This window comes from Cynocephalus volans, chromosome 6 (assembly GCF_027409185.1).
Source record: "Cynocephalus volans isolate mCynVol1 chromosome 6, mCynVol1.pri, whole genome shotgun sequence".
Taxonomy (NCBI): domain Eukaryota; kingdom Metazoa; phylum Chordata; class Mammalia; order Dermoptera; family Cynocephalidae; genus Cynocephalus; species Cynocephalus volans.
The window spans coordinates 15,599,551-15,623,527 of NC_084465.1; the positions used below are offsets into that span (position 1 = coordinate 15,599,551).

The following is a 23,977-nucleotide window of genomic DNA, read 5'->3' on the forward strand; positions in this document are numbered from 1 at the left end:
CCATCCCATGGGGGCTAGAAGAAGAAGGCTTTCCCTTACATCATGTTCTCTTACACCATCAACAACAACATCATGGATTCACTGTCATAAGAGAAAGACTACAGAGGTAGATACTTCAGCTTAACCCTTGACAGGTTAAAATAATAGTAGCTAAAATTTATTGTGCATTTATTATGATTTAATTGCTAAAATGCTTTACATACATTGTGCCGTTTAATCCTCACAACAATCCTATGAAGTATGTCTATTTTATAGTGAAGTCCAAGGAGATTTAGTAACTTGTTAAGCATCATGCATCTAGTAAGTGGTGGGGTCAAGATTTGAACTGAAGTATGTTTGACTCCAGAACTAACTCTAACAAACACTCTTAGCTGCTATCTACCTGTGTATTTTTCTATTCTGATAAAATGAGAAAACACCAGAAAATAAAATCTGTTGTTAGCAGTTGTCAGAGTTTATAGGTCACTTCTGCATTCTTGAAACATAACCTCTTGCACAATTAAGCAAATATCATTGATTTTCCTTTCTATCCATCCCAAAGCAGAACATCACAAACACAACTTTAAGACCCTTTAGGTACCCCTATTCATCTACCTTTGGAAAATACAAGAGAAACTGTACAATGTAAAGAGCAATGGCAGGCACTGAAATTGTTTGAGAAATGTTGGAATGTTTTTTGATTGGTTTGTTTGTTTTGATTTATAATACTCCTAGACCCAAACAATGGTTCAATGTCATTAAGAGTCCAGATCTATGAACTTGGCCCAAGAGATCAGAGTATTAAAATATTAAAAATGAGGGTATTAAAAATGAGAAGTAGTCTTATGGTACATGGAACATAAGTGTCCCTGATGGAAAATTGGAAGGTCTCATGAGCTCCTGTCATAAGTTGCTGTTGCTTCATGTGTTAAAGCTCTCAGTGATACACCAAGGAATAGATGTGTTTGGAAGGGATGTGGGCCTTAGGAACCAGCTGCAGCATGTAATTGGACTAAATGCAGAGACAAATTGCATCCCCATACTTGGATCCAAGGTACCTGGTCGTAGGAGAGGAAAGCCATGCCCTAGTCCCTTTAGCATGAAGCAACTAGATTTAAAATTTTTAAGAGGTTTAGCAACTGAAGCCAATTAATTCAAAGCAAAACAAAATAAGGTAGAACTTTCCAGGTTTTCTCAAAACTGGATCTAATTATTTCCCATGCCTTGGGACTCAGTGAGGAGCTGGCAGTTCAGGCATTCCTCCTGATAGATTTAGAAGACGAAATCCTCTCCAAATCAGCCAGACTTCCCATCACTGTGCATCTAGCAACAGATGAGACTTCTTTCCTCAGCAACTCTCTCACCATCGAGACCCATGCCCCCTACCCCCACCTCCACCCCCACCCCCACCCCCACTTTTGATAAATGGCAATCCCTGCATGGAGGAAGTCATGTAACGAAGTTTGAGGTTTTCCAGGAGTTACCTCCAAATTTCTCTGAAAGAGGGAGTTGAGAGTGGAGTTGGGTGGGAGTGCCACATCTCCTCTCAGGAAACCAAATGGGCTACCACCTCAGACTCCCGCCCAGGGGTTCTGAACCTTCCACTTACACTACAGGTGCTAATTGAATGAGCAGTAGTGGCAATGTCATGTGTTCACTGCACCATATCTGAATCTGTTAGGTCAGGGTAGGATTGAATGTGGCCATGGTGGGCATCGAAGGTGATCTCTGCAGAAGTCAGCTGAAGTCACCAAGAGCCAAAAAACAGCCCATGCAAAACCTCTAGTGAGATGTTATGTTTGATTAAAAGAGAGGACAATCCCAACACCTGAGCCAATAATCAGGAGTTCAGGTAAGGGTTAAAGAACCACGAGGTCTGAGCTAGGCAGAGAAGTTGTCAAAGTAACAAAAAGTAGGGACTACTTCTTGAAGTGTTCAAGAGTGGGTGAGGCTGAGCATGGGATCGGGGTGGACACAGCAGATGCCAATCAAGACAACATGGATTTCTACAAACTCCTCTGTGCTGCATAAACGCACAGATTTTTATTAATTGCAGAACTGTTAGGTGTGGGGAAATACGAATTTTAGAATTCTTATATTTTACTAAATTATGAGTGAATCTTAAATCTTTCTTTAAAATTTCAGTAGATACCTTTTCTAAAGGGAATTTAAGGCTGTGTCAGATATAAGAATTTTCCTGGCAGCTTCAAGAGGCAAGTATCAATAAAAACCAAACTATGCAGACCAAAAGACATTTTATTCCTGTAACTTTAGAAATGAATATACAAATCCCAGAACAATCTTAAAATTAATTTCTGGTTACATACGACCAAATGTCAAGTAATGTGATGATCCTTCATGCTATGTCAAAATACATCCCCTTTTATGAAATAACAACAACAATAGCATCACTATTTATCAAGTGTTTATTCCATGTAGGACACTAAGCAGTTTTCATGTGTTAACTCACTCATTCCTTCCAATAACCTGATCAAATATATATATAATATATATATAATAATATATATTATATATATATTATTTCCATTTTACAAATGAGGAAAGTGAAATAGAGAGAAGTTAAGACGCTTCCCCAAAACCACCTAGTCCATAAGGACCAGGTCAGGATTTTAGCTCAGGCTATCTGGTTTCAGGGTCCACAATCTTAATCATAGTACTCTACACTTCAGAGTCTTATTAGTACTAGAAATCCAAATTCAGAAATGCCATGAATATATTCACAAGTCTGAGAATTCTTTATGATAAGAAACAGTAATATTCACATAAACTTGTCAAAATTGTTCAATGACAGGAAGTAAATCAATTCCTTCAATTTATATAAAATTGATTAAACTTATAAAAACTACTTATATTTCATAAAACACTACAATTTTAAAAACAGATATGCATCTTGGTCAAAAAAAAAAAGAAAAAGAAAAGAAAAGGAACTGCTTGGTCTTTTGCCCAATCTAAAAAATAAAAAACTTGAAACTTTACTTTAGCAAAGTGATAATGAAATGCAAGACTAGATTGGAACGTAGAATCCAAGGGTCTTGATTTTCATTCTACTGCTTTCATCATCACAGTGGATTTGTGGAAACTGGTACTTTAAGGAAATTTCTGTTGCAGCATAATTCATTGTTAGTTACAATAATAGCCTTCATCTATTGCATACTTTACATAACATATTGTGCTAAAACATTGGCACACATTGTCTAATGAATCTCTAATACCCTGTGAAGTCAGTGTTATAGACCACATTTTAAGAAGAGGAAAAAGAGAACCAGACAGGTAACTAAAGTAACTCACCCGAGGCCAAAAATCTTGAAAAACTGACAGAACCACAATTCAAATCCACATCTACCAGACTGCAAAGCTTTTGCTCTTTCCCTCAAGTCCAACTCTATTTTATGCATATAAGTTCACACTGTGAGTACCAAGTTTATGTTGAAACCAGTATTCAGACTCATTAGGTTGAGCTGATGGTTAATAAAATATAGCTCCATGTCTATATAGTGAGAGTGTTCTTACTACACTGACATTTCCCAAAGACTGTTTTACCCCCTCCAAAAAACCCACACACAAAGAGGCTGTGAGAAGTGTGGCTTTCACCTTGTAACGCATCCCCAGGTGGTACCAGGGGTGAAGTAGTATCCCTTTCCTACTGATATTATAGAACTGGTACCATGGGAGGGTCTGGAAGAGTCCTGTAGTCTTGAGCCAGGTCAATGGACTCCTGGGCTCCATCCCATGCCCTCTGCTGCTCTATGGGAAAAAGTGTCCCTTGGATCCAGACTTCAGATGACCAGACTCACACCGGAGCATGTCCACAAACATCTGCCTCAACTTGCTGTTCCCCAGAATGAGAATAAATGGGTGTCCAGCAGGATAAAACATTGTAATTACTTCACCAAACAGCGTAGCCATCTTAGTTTCTGGTAGGAAATGACTGGATGATGTAATTAAAAAAGCAAGAAAGTAAAGTAGGAAGAGAAAGAAGAAGGAGAGTATGATTTTTAAGGCCCTCTTGTGGGCCTCCGTTCTTGAATCTCTGGAGCTGGTACCATTTTGCTGCATTTGACGTGTGTGCCTCCCCAGGGAGAGGATGAGCAGAAAATAGGAGGCCAGGGACAAAATTAAGGGTGGGAGGTTCCACAGAGTCCCAAGAACATGGATCAGCTCATATTCATTAATCTTCTTTCTGATGTGTTCAGTCACGTTCCCTTTGCCATCAATTCCGTGGAAGACAGAATAGACTTTAAATTCATGGATCAGAGACATGGCACTGACACAGGATGAGAGCAGTGAGCCCACCAGCATCCACACAACCACCCTGGAAACTCTCCACTTGAGCCAGAGGAATGTGGGGTGGGAGAAACTGGCAACTTTCAGGCAGTAGAGGACACTGAGACAGGTGGCAAGCCAAATGCTCAGATTGTTTGTAAATATCCATAAAATATCAATCAATTGCCTTATTATTCTTGAATCGTGGACTTTGAAAAAGAACACTATTAAGATACCGTCAGTTAAGAGAATCCCCAGCAGAACAATCCTGGAGAGGGCCAGGTTGGTGAGAATGAAATCAGACAAAGAGATTCTCTTGCTCTTGAACCAGCTGCTACCATTGACCAACCCAATGAAACCATTCCCCAGAACTCCCAGAGTAAACTCAGTGACAGACAGAACCAGGGACACTCTCTCAGCGTGTCCCAACATTTCAGCAATTAGGCAGCCTTGATCTTTGTTCTTTCTGTGGATGTATATAACCTCCCTGCTGATTTGAAATTTTTCTCTGTGAACCTATCCCCTCTACCTGTGGCTTCACTGTACCTGTCTCTTGTCTCTGCCCAATTTAGTCTGTCGTAGAGCACAGTTTAGTGAATCCTCTCTGGCTCTTTCAGGTTAGTCTGTCCTCTTCCCAGATAACAGGGTTTGTCTCATTCCATCTATGATCCTAAACTCAGCAGCTCTCTGCTAAAATGCAAATAGAGGAGTGTCCAGTGTCACCGAGAGAAGGAAGAGATCTGGGTCACAAAGAAAATGGAGGACTTGGACTCAATTTCAAAGGGAGTATGGTTCTGAGCCTCTCGGAGCACAAAGGCACTAAAGAAGGAGGGGGCATCCAGGCAAGCAGGCACAGAATCACTCAGAAGAGTGAGAGGTCTTGTTCCTAAGGAGAGAGGACTCCGCGACATACATAGAAAAGGGAAAATATCAGAATTCCACATGAGGCACTATCCATCATCCTGGAGGGAGATTCAAGTGCATAAAATAAAAAAATTCAGTGCCAGTGCTCCTGGATTTTAATTAAAAGGTGTGCCCCTTGGAGCATGCCTTACATGTGGGGACTCCAAGTTCTTCACTAGTGAGCCATATCATCAGAAATTCTTAACTACCTGAATATCTGAATAGCAATAATGAAGTATAGCATATATGCAATTCAAAGTGTGGGTTTTTTAGAGTGCATGACCACTGCATTGATAAGTCAATAGTAGTTCCTGGTGACAGAGATCACACACAGACACCACCTGTTAATAGAAGGTGCCTTACAAATTTCGACCATGATCAACGGTAATATTTTTTATGTGGTGGGGTGTGTGTGCATGCGTGTGTGTGGTAATCTAAATATATGTGTAAAATATATATACATAACATACTGGGAACACGAAGTTTTCACAAAACCGTATTTCCCCTTTCTACATGTGTGGCACTCTGGTATAGTCTATACTACTCTATTTCTTTCATTGCTGCTTACATCTCACAAAATTGATTTTACAGCCCACTAATGAACTGTAATAAATGCTGCCTAAAATCTCTGATCTGAAGCATGTAGAATAAATCAATGCCACCAGGATAAAAAGCAGAGAGTTCTGCAACATTACCCAATGATAGACAGAGGGATATACTTTTAGGTCTCCTCACAAGGACCTCACAGACTGGCAGATGATAAATCCAAAAGAATAAGATATAGTCTCATCTGGATATATGCCAAAGAACCTCTCACCTGAGCCAAGTGAACCTCAGCAATCTTGGCATTATGTAGTGTAAAATATGATCACAGAGCACTGTAGAATACACTCAGGCATAAACACAGTCCTCAGCTTAACAACCTGAACCAAATGCTTCCTGAATTCTGTGCTGTAGAATTAGAATAAGCTCAGTTCCCAGATGTCTTTGTGTGTCCAGTGACAGCACCTTAGACCAGTTAGAGGGCTTATCCCAAAACCTGCCCCTGACTCCATTCAGTACTTTCATGGTCTCAGTTCTATGGATTGAGATTTTTTATCTTGTAACACTTTTTACATCCCTTTATAAGAACAAATACAATAATAAGATTCCTCTATGCATACATTAGAATTATCCAGTGAGGACAAAATTTAGAATACACGGCATATCAGAATGCATTTCACATACCATTTCATGGGTTTTTTGATTTGTTCTGTTTTGTTTTAATGTTTTTGGCAGCTGTCTGATATGGGGACCAGAGAATGTGCCTTTGGGATTATAAGGTGTGCTACAATCAACTGAGCTAACCAGGTAGCCCCCATTTCATGTTTGATCATACTTTTTTAATTAGCCCTCTTACTCTTACCTTTTCCATAATTATAATTTATACCTTTTTATAAGTTGTTATTGAGTAACTCGGGGTTAACTGTAATTTTGTCTTTTGATTCTCTCCCAGGATAGTGTATTTCCATATTCATTACATTAGCTGGTAACCAGAACTCAGTTTCCCAAAATACCACCACTATCATTGCTATCATTCCATCAAGTACCACAGGTATGAATTATGAGCCCATAGTTATGCATTCCCATTTTTAACATAAGTGCTAAAACTATCATAATATATCTAAATAGCTAGCATTTGTAATGGCTGCTTCCAAAATGTATGTTGATCATTATCCACTACAATAGCCACATACGAGGATACGTCAGAAATGTCATGGAAAAACAGAATTAAAAGACAAAATGAATCTTTCCGTGAACTTTTTGAAGTACCCTTATATATACTCCAAGTCCAATTCTATAAAGCCTGCAGTTTTATTTTTTTTTTATTTTTTTTTTTAAATTTTATTTTGTCGATATACATTGTAGCTGATTATAGCTCCCCATCACCAAGACCTCCCGCCCTTCTCCCTCCCCCCCTCCCCCCCAACAATGTCCTTTCTGTTTGCTTGTCGTATCAACTTCAAATAATTGTGTTGTTATATCTTCTTCCCCCCCCTCGGTTTTGTGTGTGTGTGTGTGTGTGTGAATTTATATATTAATTTTTAGCTCCCACCAATAAGTGAGAACATGTGGTATTTCTCTTTCTGTGCCTGACTTGTTTCACTTAATATAATTCTCTCAAGGTCCATCCATGTTGTTGCAAATGGCAGTATTTCATTCGTTTTTATAGCTGAGTAGTATTCCATTGTGTAGATGTACCACATTTTCCGTATCCACTCATCTGATGATGGGCATTTGGGCTGGTTCCAACTCTTGGCTATTGTAAAGAGTGCTGCGATAAACATTGGGGAACAGGTATACCTTCGACTTGATGATTTCCATTCCTCTGGGTATATTCCCAACAGTGGGATAGCTGGGTCGTATGGTAGATCTATCTGCAATTGTTTGAGGAACCTCCATACCATTTTCCATAGAGGCTGCACCATTTTGCAGTCCCACCAACAATGTATGAGAGTTCCTTTTTCTCCGCAACCTCGCCAGCATTTATCGTTCAGAGTCTTTTGGATTTTAGCCATCCTAACTGGGGTTAGATGGTATCTCAATGTGGTGTTGATTTGCATTTCCCGGATGCTGAGTGATGTTGAGCATTTTTTCATATGTCTGTTGGCCATTTGTATATCTTCCTTAGAGAAATGCCTACTTAGCTCTTTTGCCCATTTTTTAATTGGGTTGCTTGTTTTCTTCTTGTAAAGTTGTTTGAGTTCCTTGTATATTCTGGATATTAATCCTTTGTCAGATGTATATTTTGCAAATATTTTCTCCCACTCTGTTGGTTGTCTTTTAACTCTGTTAATTGTTTCTTTTGCTGTGCAGAAGCTTTTTAGTTTGATATAATCCCATTTGTTTATTTTTCCTTTGGTTGCCCGTGCTTTTGGGGTCGTATTCATGAAGTCTGTGCCCAGTCCTATTTCCTGAAGTGTTTCTCCTATGTTTTCTTTAAGAAGTTTTATTGTTTCAGGGTGTATATTTAAATCCTTAATCCATTTTGAGTTGATTTTAGTACACGGTGAGAGGTATGGATCTAGTTTCATTCTCCTGCATATGGATATCCAGTTCTCCCAGCACCATTTGCTGAAGAGGCAGTCCCTTCCGCAGTGAATAGGCTTGGTGCCTTTGTCAAAGATCAGATGGCAGTAAGCGTGTGGGTTGATTTCTGGATTCTCTATTCTATTCCATTGGTCAGTGTGTCTGTTTTTATGCCAGTACCATACTGTTTTGGTTATTATAGCTTTGTAGTATAGGTTAAAGTCAGGTAGTGTTATGCCTCCAGCTTTATTTTTTTTTGCTCAGCATTGCTTTGGCTATGTGTGGTCTTTTATTGTTCCATATAAATGTCTGAATAGTTTTGTCCATTTCTGAGAAAAATGTCTTTGGAATTTTGATGGGGATTGCATTGAATTTGTATATCACTTTGGGTAGTATGGACATTTTCACTATGTTGATTCTTCCAATCCAAGAGCATGGGATATCTTTCCATCTTCTTGTATCCTCTCTAATTTCTCTCAGCAGTGGTTTGTAGTTCTCATTATAGAGATTTTTCACCTCCTTGGTTAACTCAATTCCTAAGTATTTTATTTTTTTGGTGGCTATTGTAAATGGGCAGGCTTTCTTGATTTCTCCTTCTGCATGTTCACTATTGGAGAAAAGAAATGCTACTGATTTTTGTGTGTTGATTTTGTATCCTGCTACTGTGCTGAAATCATTTATCAATTCCAACAGTTTTTTTGTAGAGGTTTTAGGCTGTTCGATATATAGGATCATGTCATTTGCAAACAGGGACAGTTTGACTTCATCTTTTCCGATCTGGATGCCCTTTATTTCCTTCTCTTCTCTGATTGCTCTGGCTAGTACTTCCAACACTATGCTGAATAGGAGTGGTGAGAGTGGGCATCCTTGTCTAGTTCCTGTTCTTAAAGGAAAAGCTTACAGCTTTTCCCCATTCAGGATGATATTGGCAGTGGGTTTGGCATATATGGCTTTAATTATGTTGAGATACTTTCCCTCTATACCTAACTTATAGAGGGTCTTTGTCATGAATGAGTGCTGAACTTTATCAAATGCTTTTTCAGCATCTATAGAGATGATCATATGGTCCTTGTGTTTGAGTTTATTAATATGGTGTATCACATTTATTGATTTGCGTATGTTGAACCAACCTTGCATCCCTGGGATGAATCCCACTTGATCGTGATGAATAATTTTACGTATGTGTTGCTGTATTCTGTTTGCTAGTATTTTAGTGAGGATTTTTGCATCTATATTCATCAAGGATATCGGCCTGAAGTTTTCTTTTTTGGTTATATCTTTACCTGGTTTTGGTATCAGGATGATGTTTGCTTCATAGAATGAGTTTGGGAGATTTGCGTCCGTTTCAATCTTTTGGAATAGTTTGTAAAGAATCGGTGTCAATTCCTCTTTGAATGTTTGGTAAAATTCTGCTGTGAATCCGTCTGGTCCTGAGCTTTTCTTTGTTGGGAGCCTTCTGATAACAGCTTCAATCTCCTTTATTGTTATTGGTCTGTTCAAATTTTCTACGTCTTTACGGTTCAGTTTTGGGAGCTTGTGTATGTCCAGAAATTTATCCATTTCCTCCAGATTTTCAAATTTGTTGGCGTATAGTTGTTTATAGTAGTCTCGAATGATTCCTTGTATTTCAGATGAATTAGTTGTAATATCGCCTTTTTCATTTCTAATTTTTGTTATTTGAGTCTTCTCTCTTCTTTTTTTTTGTTAGCCATGCTAATGGTTTGTCAATTTTATTTATCTTTTCAAAAAACCAACTTTTTGATTCGTTGATCTTTTGAATTGTTTTTTGGTTTTCAATTTCATTCAGTTCTGCTCTGATCTTAATGATTTCTTTCCATCTGCTAACTTTAGGTTTGGATTGTTCTTGTTTTTCTAGTTCTTTAAGGCAAAGTGTTAGGTTGTTCACTTGCCATCTTTCCATTCTTCTGAAGTGAGCATTTAATGCAATAAATTTCCCCCTCAATACTGCTTTTGCAGTATCCCACAGGTTTTGGTATGATGTATCATTGTTTTCATTAGTTTCAATAAATTTTTTGATTTCCTGCTTGATTTCTTCTTGGACCCATATGTCATTAAGTAGAATGCTGTTTAATTTCCATGTGTTTGTATAGTTTCCAGAGTTTCGTTTGTTATTAATTTCTAGTTTTAATCCATTGTGGTCTGAGAAGATACATGGGATAATTCCAATTTTTTTGAATTTATTGAGACTTGATTTGTGACCTAATATGTGATCTATCCTGGAGAATGATCCATGTGCTGATGAGAAGAATGAATATTCTCAGGTGGTTGGGTGGAATGTTCTGTAGATATCTGCCAATTCCAATTGGTCTAGAGTCTTGTTTAGATCTTGTGTTTCTCTACTGATTCTTTGCCTAGATTATCTGTCTAATATTGACAGTGGGGTGTTCAGGTCCCCTGCTATTATGGTATTAGTGTCTATTTCCTTCTTTATGTTTTATAAATCTGGCTGCTCCAACATTGGGTGCGTACATATTTATGATTGTTATGTCTTCTTGATGGATCAGACCTTTTATCATTAAGTAGTGTCCCTCATTGTCTCTTTTTATGGTTTTTAGTTTAAAGTCTATTTTGTCAGATATAAGAATAACTACTCCAGCTCGTTTTTCTTTTCTGTTTGCATGGTAAATCTTTTTCCATCCTTTCACTCTTAGTCTGTGTGAATCTTTATGGGTGAGGTGGGTCTCTTGTAGGCAGCATATAGTTGGGTCCTGCTTTTTGATCCAGTCAGCCAGTCTGTGTCTTTTTATTGGGGAATTTAAGCCTTTTACATTAAGAGTTGTTATTGAAAGGTTTTGATTTATTCCTAGCATTTTATTGGTTGTTTGGTTGTCTTAGGTTTCTTTTGTTCCTTGCTTTCTGATTTACTGTTTGCTTTCTTTGTTTGGTGTTTCCTTAGGTTGTAGATAGTGTTTTTGTTAGCTTGTTTTCTCTTCATGAATGCCATTTTTATTATACTAGCGGGTTTAGATTTTTCTTGGGTTTTTATGGCAGTGGTAGTTATTTTTCAGGAACCAAACCCAGTACTCCCTTGAGGATTTCTTGTAAGGGTGGTCGTGTGGTAGTGAACTCCCACAGTTTTTGTTTGTCTGAGAAATATACTATTTGCCCCTCATTTCGGAAGGATAGCCTTGCAGGGTAGAGTATTCTTGGCTGGCAATCTTTGTCTTTTAGTATTTTGAAAATATCATCCCATTCCTTTCTGGCTTTTAGGGTTTGTGATGAAAAGTCTGATGTTAATCTGATTGGGGCTCCCTTATAGGTGATTTGACGCTTCTCTCTTGCAGCTTTTAAGATTCTCTCTTTGTCTCTGAGTTTTGCCAATTTGACTATGACATGTCTTGGAGAAGGCCTTTTTGGGTTGAATACGTTTGGAGATCGTTGAGCTTCCTGGATCTGAAGATCTGTGATTTTTCCTATACCTGGGAAGTTTTCTGCCACTATTTTGTTGAATATGTTTTCAATGGAATCTCCGTTTTCCTCCCCTTCTGGAATACCCATGACTCGGATATTTGAGTGCTTGAGGTTGTCTGATATCTCTCTCAGATTTTCTTCCATGTCCTTGATTCTTTTTTCGTTCTTTTTGTCTGCTTGTGTTATTTCAAACAGCCCATCTTCAAGTTCAGAGGTTCTCTCCTCAACTTCGACAAGCCTGCTGGTTAAACTCTCCGTTGTGTTTTTTATTTCGCTGAATAACTTCTTCAGTTCAGCAAGTTCTGCTACATTTTTTTTCAGGACATTGATTTCCTTGTATATTTCCTCTTTCAGATCCTGTATACTTTTCCTCATTTCATCATGATGTCTAGCTGAGTTTTCTTGTATCTCATTCAGTTTCCTTAGAATTATCACTCGAAATTCCTTGTCAGTCATTTCAAGGGCTTCTTGTTCTATAGGATCTAGAGTTTGAGATTTATTAACTTTTGGTGGTGTACTTTCTTGATTTTTTGTATTTCTGGTATCTTTTTTTGGTGTTTATTCATTGTGGCAGGGGGTTGCACAGACCACCGGTTTGAGACTAATGACTAACTAGGATGTTGCTGTGGTTGCCAATTTGGTATGGCTCCCTCCGTGACTGCTCAGTTGGCCTCTAGTGCCTTGTGTGTGTGGCTGCCTCGGGTCTTGGGCTTCTCCGGGGAGCCACCTTTCTGGTCAGCTTGGACTCTGCTGGGCTGGTGGATCACGTACCACAGGGTGTGTGATCTCTGTTGAGCTTTCACTTCCTGTGCAGGACTTCTCCCCGTTCCGTGTGCTCTGGCCCAGGCTATTAGATCGTGCAGTGGCGACCCCACTGGGTGTGTGGTTTCTGTCGAGTCTCCGTCTCCCTGGCCGCACGTCTCCCCCCTCTGTGCGCACTGTGCTGGGCTGGGACGTGTCTTCTGCACCCCTCGTCTATCAGCTGGGCCTTCAAGACCCTGCTCGGCACCGCCTCGCCCAGGAAGTCTACCAGGTTTCTGCTAGGCACAGACGACCGGTCGCTCTGGGTGCCTTTGTAGCAGTGTGTAGATCTTTCTCGGGTCTTGTTCACCTTTGTATCCCCCCGGTATAAACCGAGCCTAGTGCCCGCCTGCAGCCTGCTCTCCGGCAGGTTCAAGCGGACCTGGGAACTCTCCTACCACACTATTCCCAACCAGAAATTCGTTAGGCTTTTTTCCAAACTGGTGGCCGCAGAGATGGTATCTGCCTCCCAGTAACAGGAAGCTTACCGGGGCGGAGTCCAGGGTGTGGTGGAGTGACAGTCGGCCCGCCCGTACTTCCTTTCCCTCCCAACACTGGCCGGGGATGCCCCACGTCACCAGCCCCGCCAGAGATCTGGGGAGGGAGTGGGAGAGGAGGCCGGCCCGCAGGCTCCGGAAAGCCCTGCGCCAGGCCAAGCAAGTGGGAGGGCTCAGTGATGGCCGAGCAGGGCGGAGCTGCCCGCACCTGGGAAAATGGAGGCAGCACCAAGGCGGTGAGTGGCCTGGTGGTGCAGGCGGGAGCCAGGTGGGCATCCGCCCCCCGAACAGAGCTGGTCCAGGGGTCACTCACAGGGTTGTGCCAGGTCAGGCGCTCGCTCTGTCTCTGGTTTGTCGCCTTCCGTGTTCTCGGCAGCACCTCGGGCTGTTCAGTCACGGCGCGGCTCGGGTGCTCCCAGGAATCTTCTTTAATGCCGGCCTGAAACCTCGAATCCTGAATAGAGCAGCTGGCCGCCTTCAGCGCGGCCCCGGCCTCCGGGATCCTGGCTGCATCCACAGCAGCCCTGGCGCCGTGTTCCCTGTTTCGAGACTCGCTTTTGCAGCTAAGAAACAGTTCTTTTCCTGCTCCACACTTCAAAGCTGTTGCCTGTAAATGAGGCAGCCTCTCCTGCCGGGGGCAAAGTGGTGGTCACCCCCCACGACTGGCCAGCAGCAGCGGTCCTCCCTTAAGAGATGGCCAGAGGAAGGTCCACAAGTTTCCCAGCTGCCTGAGGCCCAGTGGCCGCCTTTTCCACCTCAGCTACTCCGCGCCAGCCACCGCAGCCGCCGCCATCTTGAAACTCAAGCCTGCAGTTTTAAACATGTTTGTTGGAGGGATCAATACCAGGGCTGTTTTTTGATCTTTTATCCCAGGCTGTACACATCTAGAAAGACTACTGAGAAATCATGTTCTTGCTCTCAATTGCTCTTTTGAGTAAAAAAGCAAAGTAAATGTGTTAGTCAGGGTCCTGGCAGAAACAACTGGCATACTCAAGCTAGGTAATTTTAGAATAGTTTTTAAAAGGGATTGTTTACACACACACACACACACACACACACTCGAAGGATTATTTACAAAAGTGTGTGGAAAGAGTGTAGGGAAACCTCAGGCAAACCATAAAGAGACTGTGTAGTATCTAACAGTGGATCTCCCACTTTGGGAGAGAGAGGGAGAGGGTACGGGATGCTATGCTGAGGGGACTTCCTGACGGTAACAGAGATCTTTCAGCTGGGCAACCCTGAAGGGAACGAGCTGAAAGAATAAACCTCAAAAGACAGGTCAGCAGACTAAAAAGACATTCCGATATCATCTTCCACCCCTTTTTGGTGTTACACTGTATAAAATCCCACCACAGAGCAAGGTAGAGTATAGTCCACTGAGAATGAACACAGGCCTCATTTATTATCTTCAATTCCATCCCCCAAATTAATAAAACTTTGTTTTACAAAATCAGAACAAGTGTTTATTACCCAGATGTTTCCAACATCATGCTACTAAGCCAGTGCACAAGCTACAGGCCCTATCCTGTACATAATGTTACCCTAAAATGTCCATCCAGTCATTTCCTTCCAGAACTGCTGGGAGAGACAGTCCTCCATGGGTTTCTCATGCTCCTACACATCCGGCTGAGTGTAGAACATACCAGACCCTGATCACTCTTTGCCGATGCCTGGAACCCTGAAGAATGAGGTAAAGTGCCCTTCCAGGACTAAGAGCAGACTTGCTTACTTCTTGATATAAAAGCAGTGAGTTCCCCAAGCTCAGTGTATCTCTCCATAAAGAAATCCATCTGGGCCTCTGCATTGCTCCCAGAAGGGGAAATGTCTTCTGTTAGCAGTGAAGGTAATAGGCTATTTATTAGCTTGCATGTAAGGTAAAATCAAATCCCCAGTCCAACACCAACTTCGATTTGATCACCATTGCTTTGGCAGCCTATTCCAGTTGTTTACATGTTGTCTCTCGAGCCCATAGCCCCTTCTATACTCTGCTCTATGCTGTTGGATCTGGGATTCTACAAACCATTTCCCAGGCTCACTTTCCAGATGCCTTGCTGTTAGTGTCTGCCAATATAAAAATTGGCAGATGAAAAGAAAGGAGAAAAAAAGAAAATTCCTGTTTCTCACTCCAACAGGGTCGCATTTGGTGACAGTTACTTTGATCAGAGAAGGGATCAATGATTGCAAACTCCAGAAAGCTGGATAGAAGCACCTACTCAGTGTTGCTAGCCCCAGTCAAGGCAATACCTCTTTAGCACACCAGAAACAACTGCCATCACTTCTGCAGCAATGCAGCAACAGGCACAAGCTCATAGGCTTCAGCCAGGATGTTATCAGTTTCTTATCTCTCAGTATAACACATTCTTCTTTTTTGATACTGAAGGACCTCTTCTTTCTCCTTTTCCTCTTCCCATACTGTGTAAACAATCCCTTGCATTCGATTCCCTCTGTCTGAAATATCTATACTGATCTCTTTTGTCCTGACTGGACTGAAAAATACATAGTCCTTCTGCCTATTTTGTGGTTTGGAGTTTTAATTGTCACTAGTTTCATCAAAGACATAACATCTCTTTCTCTTTCTCATTCTCCTTGGGGGTCTGGGATGATTTTCAAAGAAGAAAAGGAAACTAGGTTAACCTATGATGCCATTTTCATACTGCAATTCCTGTCAAGTTTTTAATACATATTATTTTCATTATTTATTTTTACAACTTCCATATATTGATAATTCCAAAATGTACATCTTCATGCCACACCACTCTTCTGAGCACATATACTCCAAGATCCATTTACCTACTCAACCTCTTTACTTGGCTCTGTCACAGGCATCTCAAACTTATCATGTCCAAAACAAGACTTTTGGTTCATCCCCATTAAAAAAATACATTACCCCCTTCTCACCCCCAATCTTCTCCATTTCAGCAATAGCAACACCATCCAGTTGCTCAAATCATGCATCGCCTAAGAATTACACTTGATTCTTCTTTTTCCCATTACCCCACACCAATTCTTCAATGGCTTATCCTTTTTGATTATAAAATATGAGGGGTCTTCAAAAAGTTTATGTAAAGATTTAATTCTATTAAATTATTTCTTTTAATCCTATTTTTCCGTGAACTTTTTGAAATACCCTTGTGTATCTTAAATTTTCCATTTTCACTGCCTCCATCCCAGTCAAACTACCATCATCTCCCATCTAACTACTTGATGGTCTCCTAACTTATTTCTCTATTTCTAGTCTTTTTCCCCATAATAGATTCTCCATATAGCCAAAAGAATGACCTTCTTAAAATGTAAATTTGATCTTTGCACTCTGTTACTTAAACTACTTCAATGGCTTCCCACTGCAACTACAACAAAATATAAACTCCTTACATAATAATTGTGTACTGAAGATCTCTGGGTATCCTCCTTTCATGCACCAGGATTCCAAATCAATTTTACAGTATCAAATGGTTTATGTTACAAATGGGCTTTATTGGTGTAAGGGGAAACTTACATCAGCAACAGCAGTGAAGGCATGGTTCCTCCTCATCCTCCCGTCATCACACAGAAAGGGCACCACTGGGTTAGCAGTGTACTGGTGTGTGCTAATGGTGGTTCCCCATCTTGTTGCTCTTCCTTCTTGAAGTAAAAGTGTGAAAGCAACCTTGTCAGCAGAAAAATAAGCAATCTGCTTAGCGCCAGAAAATCTGGATTTGGGAAGCCAGTTGTTATAGGAGCTGTCTGGAAAGGCCAACTGACCAACACCTGGGACCTTGGAGGCCATGGGATGTACAGTTCCCACTGCTAGAAGGAGAGTCACCAATTCTGTGAGAAGCAGGGTTTATGTGAAGCACTTTCTGTTGGAAGAAATTAAAGAAACCTTCTTTTTCCAGCTAGCTTGTTGTCCAGGCAACCTAGATTTAACTCCTAGGGTAATTTTGGGCAACTTTTCTCATTGCAGTATAAATTTCCTATAAGAAGACTGATCAGATTACCCAGTTTGTCCAGGGAAGTCCTGGTCACTGCAAGCAATTAGTAATAGTGCTCCCATCACTCTCAAAAGTGTCATTGTTTTATTCCCTAAATACTCAGGCCCTAGGCTCAGTCCTTAGGACATAGTAGAATCTCAGTAAATACATATTTAATAAATGAATTTTCTAGAAGGTCTGCAATTCAGTTTGATTTTTTTTTTAGCTCAAATTTTAGATTCACTTTTATTCATTCATTGCTAGGTTTCAGAAAATATAACAATTAACAATTAAGTAAACTGGAAGTTAGTTACATCCTATTCCTATATCTACCATTTATTCATCTAATATTTCTTGAGCATCTACTATCTGACAGGCACTGTGCTAGGTGCAGGAAATCAGTGACTAGTAAGCAAGGGAAACACATCTGAAAAAAATTACATAATGATGTGACTCATACTATAAGAGATAGATACAATACATACAAATTTGCAGAGAGAAGGGACCAAATTCTGCCTGGAGTAGTCACAGGCTTCAAATAGGAGCTGATATTTGAGATATGTCTTTAAAAATGAGTGAGAGTTCACCTGACAATCAAGGTAAAGAAAAGAATTCCATGCACTGTAGACATAGAAGGGATAATGGTGACAATGATTTATCCACTAACATAGCAGACTATATGAGAAAATAATAAACATACAGTGTTTAATTGTGTGCTATGAATTATTTTAAAGTATTTACATTAACTCAATTTTCAACACATGAAGAGAGTTCTATTATTATCCCCACTTTTTAAAAATTCTTTTGGTGGCTGGCCAACACTGGGATCTGAACCCTTGGACCTTGGTGTTATGAGCATACCGCACTCTAACCCAAGCCAATGGGCCAGCCCTATAATCCTACTTTTTAAGAGGAAACTAATAGCTCAGAGATTCAGTTAGTAAGCCACAAAGGAGGCAGTCTTGCTTCAGAATTCTGTCTTAACCAAAGATCTTAGAGATCGCCTATTGATGCTGTCTCATTAAATACAAATTTTAAATGGTGCTTTGAGCAGTAATATTACATCAAGGACAGAGTCTTTGATCCCTTTTCTCATATTGCACTGCTTCATCTGCTCTAGCTCCTGATGATCCCCATAAACTCGCAAATAATGGAACAACGCTCAAACCAACAGGCATTTAATGAGTACCTATGCAACCCTCTGGGTCCCTTACTCTGCCTCTAACATTACTCCTCATTTACCTATTGATAAAATGGAAAAACCCTAAAAGATAACCTAGCATACTTGCATCCTTATTCTATCAATGCTTTTAGTTAACTCTGTGACATTAGGCAAATTTCTTGATCTTTCTGACCCGCGGTTTCCAAATAGACAAAATAAAGAAGGACCAGATGGTAAATGTGAATGGTTTAAGAGCTTGAGCTCTGCAGTCAGAGCTGGGTTTGAATCTGACTACCACAGTTAATTTGTTATGTGACCTTAGGTGAGTTAACCTTCCTCAACTTCAATTTGCTCATCTATAAAACGGACATAATAATAGGATCTACTTCATAAAGTCATTAAAGTCATTAAATAAGACAGTGCCTATAAAAATGTAAAATGCAGAAGTGTTTTTTAAATGTTAGCTACTAGGGTTCCTCAAAAAGTTTGTGGAAAAATAGAATTAAAAGATAATATGAATCTTTCCATGAACTTTTGAAATACCCTCACATCATCATCAATGTCATTGCACTACATAAGTAGGATATTTTTATTAAAACTATTTGCTTAATATAAATTAATACATGTAACATGTACCTAAGTCATAGAGCAAACAAAATAAACACACATAACCCCACCATCCAACTTAAGAAGCAAAACATCACCAGAACCATGACATCTACCTGTGCTTGTTCCCTATCCTACCCCCTCTGCCTTCCCACAAGCTTCCATGGTGACTCATCTTGGTTTATCATTCCCTCCCCTTCTGAAGTTTTACCACATATGTGTCTATACATAAATGTATTGTTTACTTCTGCTTGATTTTAACCAATATCACTTATTGGTATTTGTTTCACTTGATAATTTTCTAAGAGCTATCCCTGTTAATGTGCTAGTTATAATTCATTTACACAACTCTATAATAATCCACTGTATGAGCACTTATCCATTCCCTGCTGATGAAACTTTTTGTTGTTTTGAGATCTGTACTATTATGTACATTGCAGCTATGAATACCTTTGGACATGTTTCTTGGGCTACAAAGACAAGAGACTCCTACAGGGCACACCTTAAAAGTAGAATAACTAGGTGAGATTTCAGCATTACAAATTAATGCCAAAACGTTTTCCCAAATAGGGGTGTCAGTTTACACTGCTTCCGTCACAGGATGAGCTTCCGTTGATTACAACAACCTCCCTCATGCTTTTTTCTACCAAATCTGTTGAAATTTGCTAATCTGGTGGGCTTAAAATGAAATCTCATTGCAGTTTTTGGTTTGCATTTTCTTGATTATTAATGAGGTCAACCACTTTTTCATAGATTGATGAGTCTCTTATATTTCCTTCTCTGAAATGTCTCTCTTTGCTCATTTCTCTACCAAGCTTTTTATTACTTTGTAGGTCTTTATATATTCTTGGTTAACAACTGTATTTCAGCTATATTATTGCAAATATCTTCTCCCAGTTTGTGACTTGTCTTTTTGCTTTCTTTATGGTGACTTGATAAACAAAGGTTATTTTTAATAGTAATAGAAAAAATAGGCTTAAAGTCAAGCAAACCTAGTTTAAATCACAGACCTGTCACTAGCTGAATAATCATGGGAAAGTCACTTAATCTCACAGAATATGTTGGCTTAGAGATTTCTTTTTGTAAAATTAATTGAAATAATAGATATAATGTGCCTGACATACACTGTAATTAATGCCTGGTATAAAATGATGATAATGATGATTTTTTAAAAAATAATCCTTTACGTTAAATTTACCATTCTTTTCTAATTTTTTTTAAAAGCTCCCACACGTCCAAATCATAAAACCGTTGTCCTTTACAGTCTCAATTTAAAAAAAAAAAAAAAAAAGATGACTGGTAAGGGGATCTTAACCCTTGACTTGGTGTTGTCAGCACCACGCTCTCCCAAGTGAGCTAACCGGCCATCCCTATATAGGGATCCGAGCCCCTGGCTTTGGTGTTATCAGGACCACACTCTCCCGAGTGAGCCACGGGCCGGCCCTACAGTCTCAAATTTTTAAAAGATTTGTCTTTTAAATAAATCTTGAGGGCCGGCCTGTGGCTCACTCGGTAGAGTGCGGTGCTGATAACACCAAGGCCACGGGTTCGGATCCTATATAGGGATGGCCGGTTTGCTCACTGGCTGAGCGTGGTGCTGACAACACCAAGCCAAGGGTTGAGATCCCCTTACCGGTCATCTTTTATAATAAATAAATAAATAAATAAATAAATAAATCTTTAAATAGCCAAGAATTTACTTTTGCATAAAGATCCAATTTCATTTTTTTCTGTATGATGAATTTTCGAAGCACCATTGTTTGAATAATCCATATATTACCCAGTAACCTACAATGCCACTTTTATTATGTATTATTTCCACATATGCATGGTCTATTTCTGGGTTTTCTATTCTATGCCACTCTTCTATTTGTTTATCCCTACATCAATAGTGTACTTCATTTATCACAATAGCTTTATTTGAGAAAAAAAAAGTCAACTGGCAGAGCAAGTCTCTCATCTCATTCTTCTTCAGGAGTATGTCATTGCCTATTTGTTGCTCTAGTTTCAGCTCCTAGTCTATTTTAAAACTGTCCACTTGGATATTTCTCTTCCAGCAAGCCAAATGCTATGGACTAAATTATGCCCTCCCCTTCCCACTCCCAATATGTGTTTGTTGAAGTTCTAACTTCCACGTGACTATATTTGGAAAGAGGTACTCTAAGGAGGGAATTAAAGTTAAATGAGGTCATAAGGGTGGGGCTCTGCTACATGCAGGTGCACAAAACAGGTCATGTGATCACACAAGATGGCAGTCACCTACAAACCTGGGAGAGAGGCCTCGCCAGAAACTAAGCTGGCACTGCAATCTTGGACTTCCAGTCTTCAGGCTGTGAGAAAATAAACGCTGTTTAAGCTGCACAGTCTACGGTACTTTGTTATGGCAGCCCAAGCAAACTAATACACCTAATGATGCAATAAAAACTATGTTGTGCTTAGGATCTGGTTACTTTGCATGGGAAGCCACCCCACCCCAGATTATCTAGTCTGCTATACTGCCAGGGGAAATAAACAGAAAATAGTTTTGTTCTTAACTTGTTGCTCCTCTGAGGTTTAACAGGAGACTAATTAAGGGTCCTCATTAGGGACTATAAGCGAAATTAAACAGTATTTATTTGATGAAAAAATATGCTTATGTTCACTCTATTTAAGGCTAATTGCTGAGGTTTTGTAAGGTTTTGTGTTTTGAGGTTTTATGTCCAAGTCCCTACCCTAAATTTATAATGAGACATAAGTTAAAAACCTGAGGGACTGTGGGAGCAGAGGTAAGATTCTACTGCTGCTTGCAGTGGAAGGTCATGTAAGAGAAAGAGTAAAATGTTTATCATGTACAAGTATATGGAGATAAAGGTAAGAATGTGTGAATTAATAAGATTAGATTTAACTGCAAAACACAAGTGGCTTAAACAAGGTAGAGGTTTATTTGTGTCTCCCAAAAACAGTCCAGAGGTAGACTATCCAAAACTGGCACAGTGGTTCCATGATGGTCACAGATCCCAGCTTCTTCTATCTTCTATCACGCAGATTGCCACATGGTCCAGGGTGCCTACTGGAGATTCAGCCATCATGTCCAATTTCAGAAAAGAAAAACCAGCTAGGGGATAAGTTTGGAGAAGCACAAAGGATGAGCCTCCCAACAGGGTCAGCTCACCTAAGGAACTTTCCTGGAAGCTCCACCAATGACTTCTGCTTATAGACTTTTGGCAACCCTCAAATGCAAAGGAAAACAGCAAATGTGGTATTTGAACTGTGCACACTGTCACTCCCAATAAAGTATGGGTTCTATAAATATAGAAGAGATAATGATACCAGGTAGTATATTAGTCATATTTTCTATTTTCTGTATTTTATGAAACTGACATCTTGGGGCCTTGTGGACCCAGGGAGGGCCTGCTCCTCCCAGGGTTAGCTAATTCCTAGAGATAGCAAACAGCCTGACAGCATGCCTTTGACATGCAGACCAACTAATCCTTTAATCAGGCTCCTGCCCTCAATCACTTCAGGGCCAAGTACCTGACAACTAGGGACTACCCACCTCAAAATCATCTTTTAATTGCTTTTTTGTTTGTTTGTTTTCCAGTACCTACTGCATCACCATTAGATCCTGGGCAGGAGCTATATGATATTCTTCTTAGTATCTCTAACCCAGAGCCTAACATAGGATTGGGTACAAAATTGGTACACAATTAGTATTTGTTCAATTTGAATCCCAAATGCCCTCATGTCATCTCTCATCCCCACTGTACTAACCTTTCTAGGCTTACTGTAGGAGCTTCCTAACTGCTTCTAGGCTTTTCTCTTTCTAGCCCTGTTTATCGTTCTTTCTAAAGCACAGTTCTAACGAGATGTCCCTGTTTTCAACTGTCTATGACTCCACACTGCCAAAGTTCCCTGAAAGCTTTCAAGGCCCTTTATGATCTAGCCTGAACCCACTTTTCATATTTCATCTCTCACTGCTTCATAAACTTCTAAGTTCCTGGATATCTGCTCATGCTGTTTCCTCTGCTGAAAACTAACCTAACTACTCTCTTCTGTGCTACTCCTCACACCGTATCACACTTAGCTGCATAGGCCTCTGCTTATCCTCCTCACCCAACTCCCACCATCTAAACTGTGAGCTCCTTCAACACAGAAGTCCTGTTGTATTCATCCCTCTACCCAGGTCCTGTATGGGTGCATGATATACAGCAGATGCCCAAATGACTTTGGAGGTTAAAAAGATACCCAAATTAATTTTAAATAGTCACAGAAGATTAAAAACCAAAAAACACCAACATGGAATAAGTGCTCAATAATCCATGTAAGTTAATAACAACAACAAAAGTCAAGTACAATAAACTATTTTAAGGTTAACATGCTCTCAAAAATATCACGAGACTTGATAAGATGGGCACAGCGACTGAAAGAATGATATGCTTTGTCTGAAATATAACTGCCAACAACAACAGCCAGTGTGTATCAAGCACTTATTTCAGTTATTATATATGAAATAAGTTACAGGTAACTCTATTATATATTGCACTCTTCAGAGCAGGCCTTTAAGGTAGGTTCTACTATTATCCCTGTTTTACTCTCAGGAAAACAAAACAATAAAAAATCTGAGGCAAAAGTTGAGTAACTTACCAGAGGTCACTCAGCTGGTAGGTGTAGAAGCAGGGATTCAAATCTGACTGCACAGCCTTAACTCTGAACAATTATTATAGACCACCGTTCTTCCCCAAACAATAGGCAGGGCAGAGAAATTAAATAAATGTCAACATGTAAACCTGGTATGGCAAAACAAGACCCTGACTTCCAAAGCATGGCAGAAAGCAAATGAATGAAGAACAAGGAAACAAAAAGAGAGGTGTCACTATTGCGGCTGCATGATATTGACAGCCTAAAAAGCTACAAATTGTCCTAGTACAGAATGTGGGGCTGACACAGAGGCAAATTATAGCAGTAAGAGGAGACTTCAATGCTACTGATGCCTGTCAAAAGTCTCATTCTCTAAAAAGTAAGTCTGACAAATTCTTGAACATCCTTGACAATTTCAACTGTAAGTAAACAATGAAAGGGGCAGATGCTCTGAACTTACTCTAACCAGTTAAAGATACTGCTTGATATAAAGAAAGCAAGGAGTATGTTAAGGCAATCTGGTAGAGAAATTAAGTGTAACTTATTTTCCTGTAGGATTGTCAGACTGAGAATGAGAAAGAATAAGAGGTAGAGATATTTCTTCTTCACTCAGAACGTCCCCCCAAACAAAACATATTATTCATTGAACTCCCAGTGTGACCCAGATGTACCCTGCA

The 23,977-nt window shown here is 39.8% G+C and overlaps 1 protein-coding gene across 1 annotated transcript; it reads right to left on the minus strand.

Moving 5' to 3' along the window:
- Positions 1–3,744: 3,744 nt before the first annotated feature.
- Positions 3,745–4,740, minus strand: TAS2R3 (taste 2 receptor member 3). The gene has a single exon (XM_063101005.1). It carries the CDS (start codon positions 4,693–4,695, stop codon positions 3,745–3,747), a length of 951 nt encoding a protein of 316 aa, XP_062957075.1. The 5' UTR covers positions 4,696–4,740.
- Between the last annotated feature and the right edge of the window lie 19,237 nt (positions 4,741–23,977).

Bases quoted from the DNA above. Each gene is read 5' to 3' on its own strand.
- TAS2R3 (XM_063101005.1), bottom strand. From the start codon at position 4,695: ATGTTGGGACACGCTGAGAGAGTGTCCCTGGTTCTGTCTGTCACTGAG.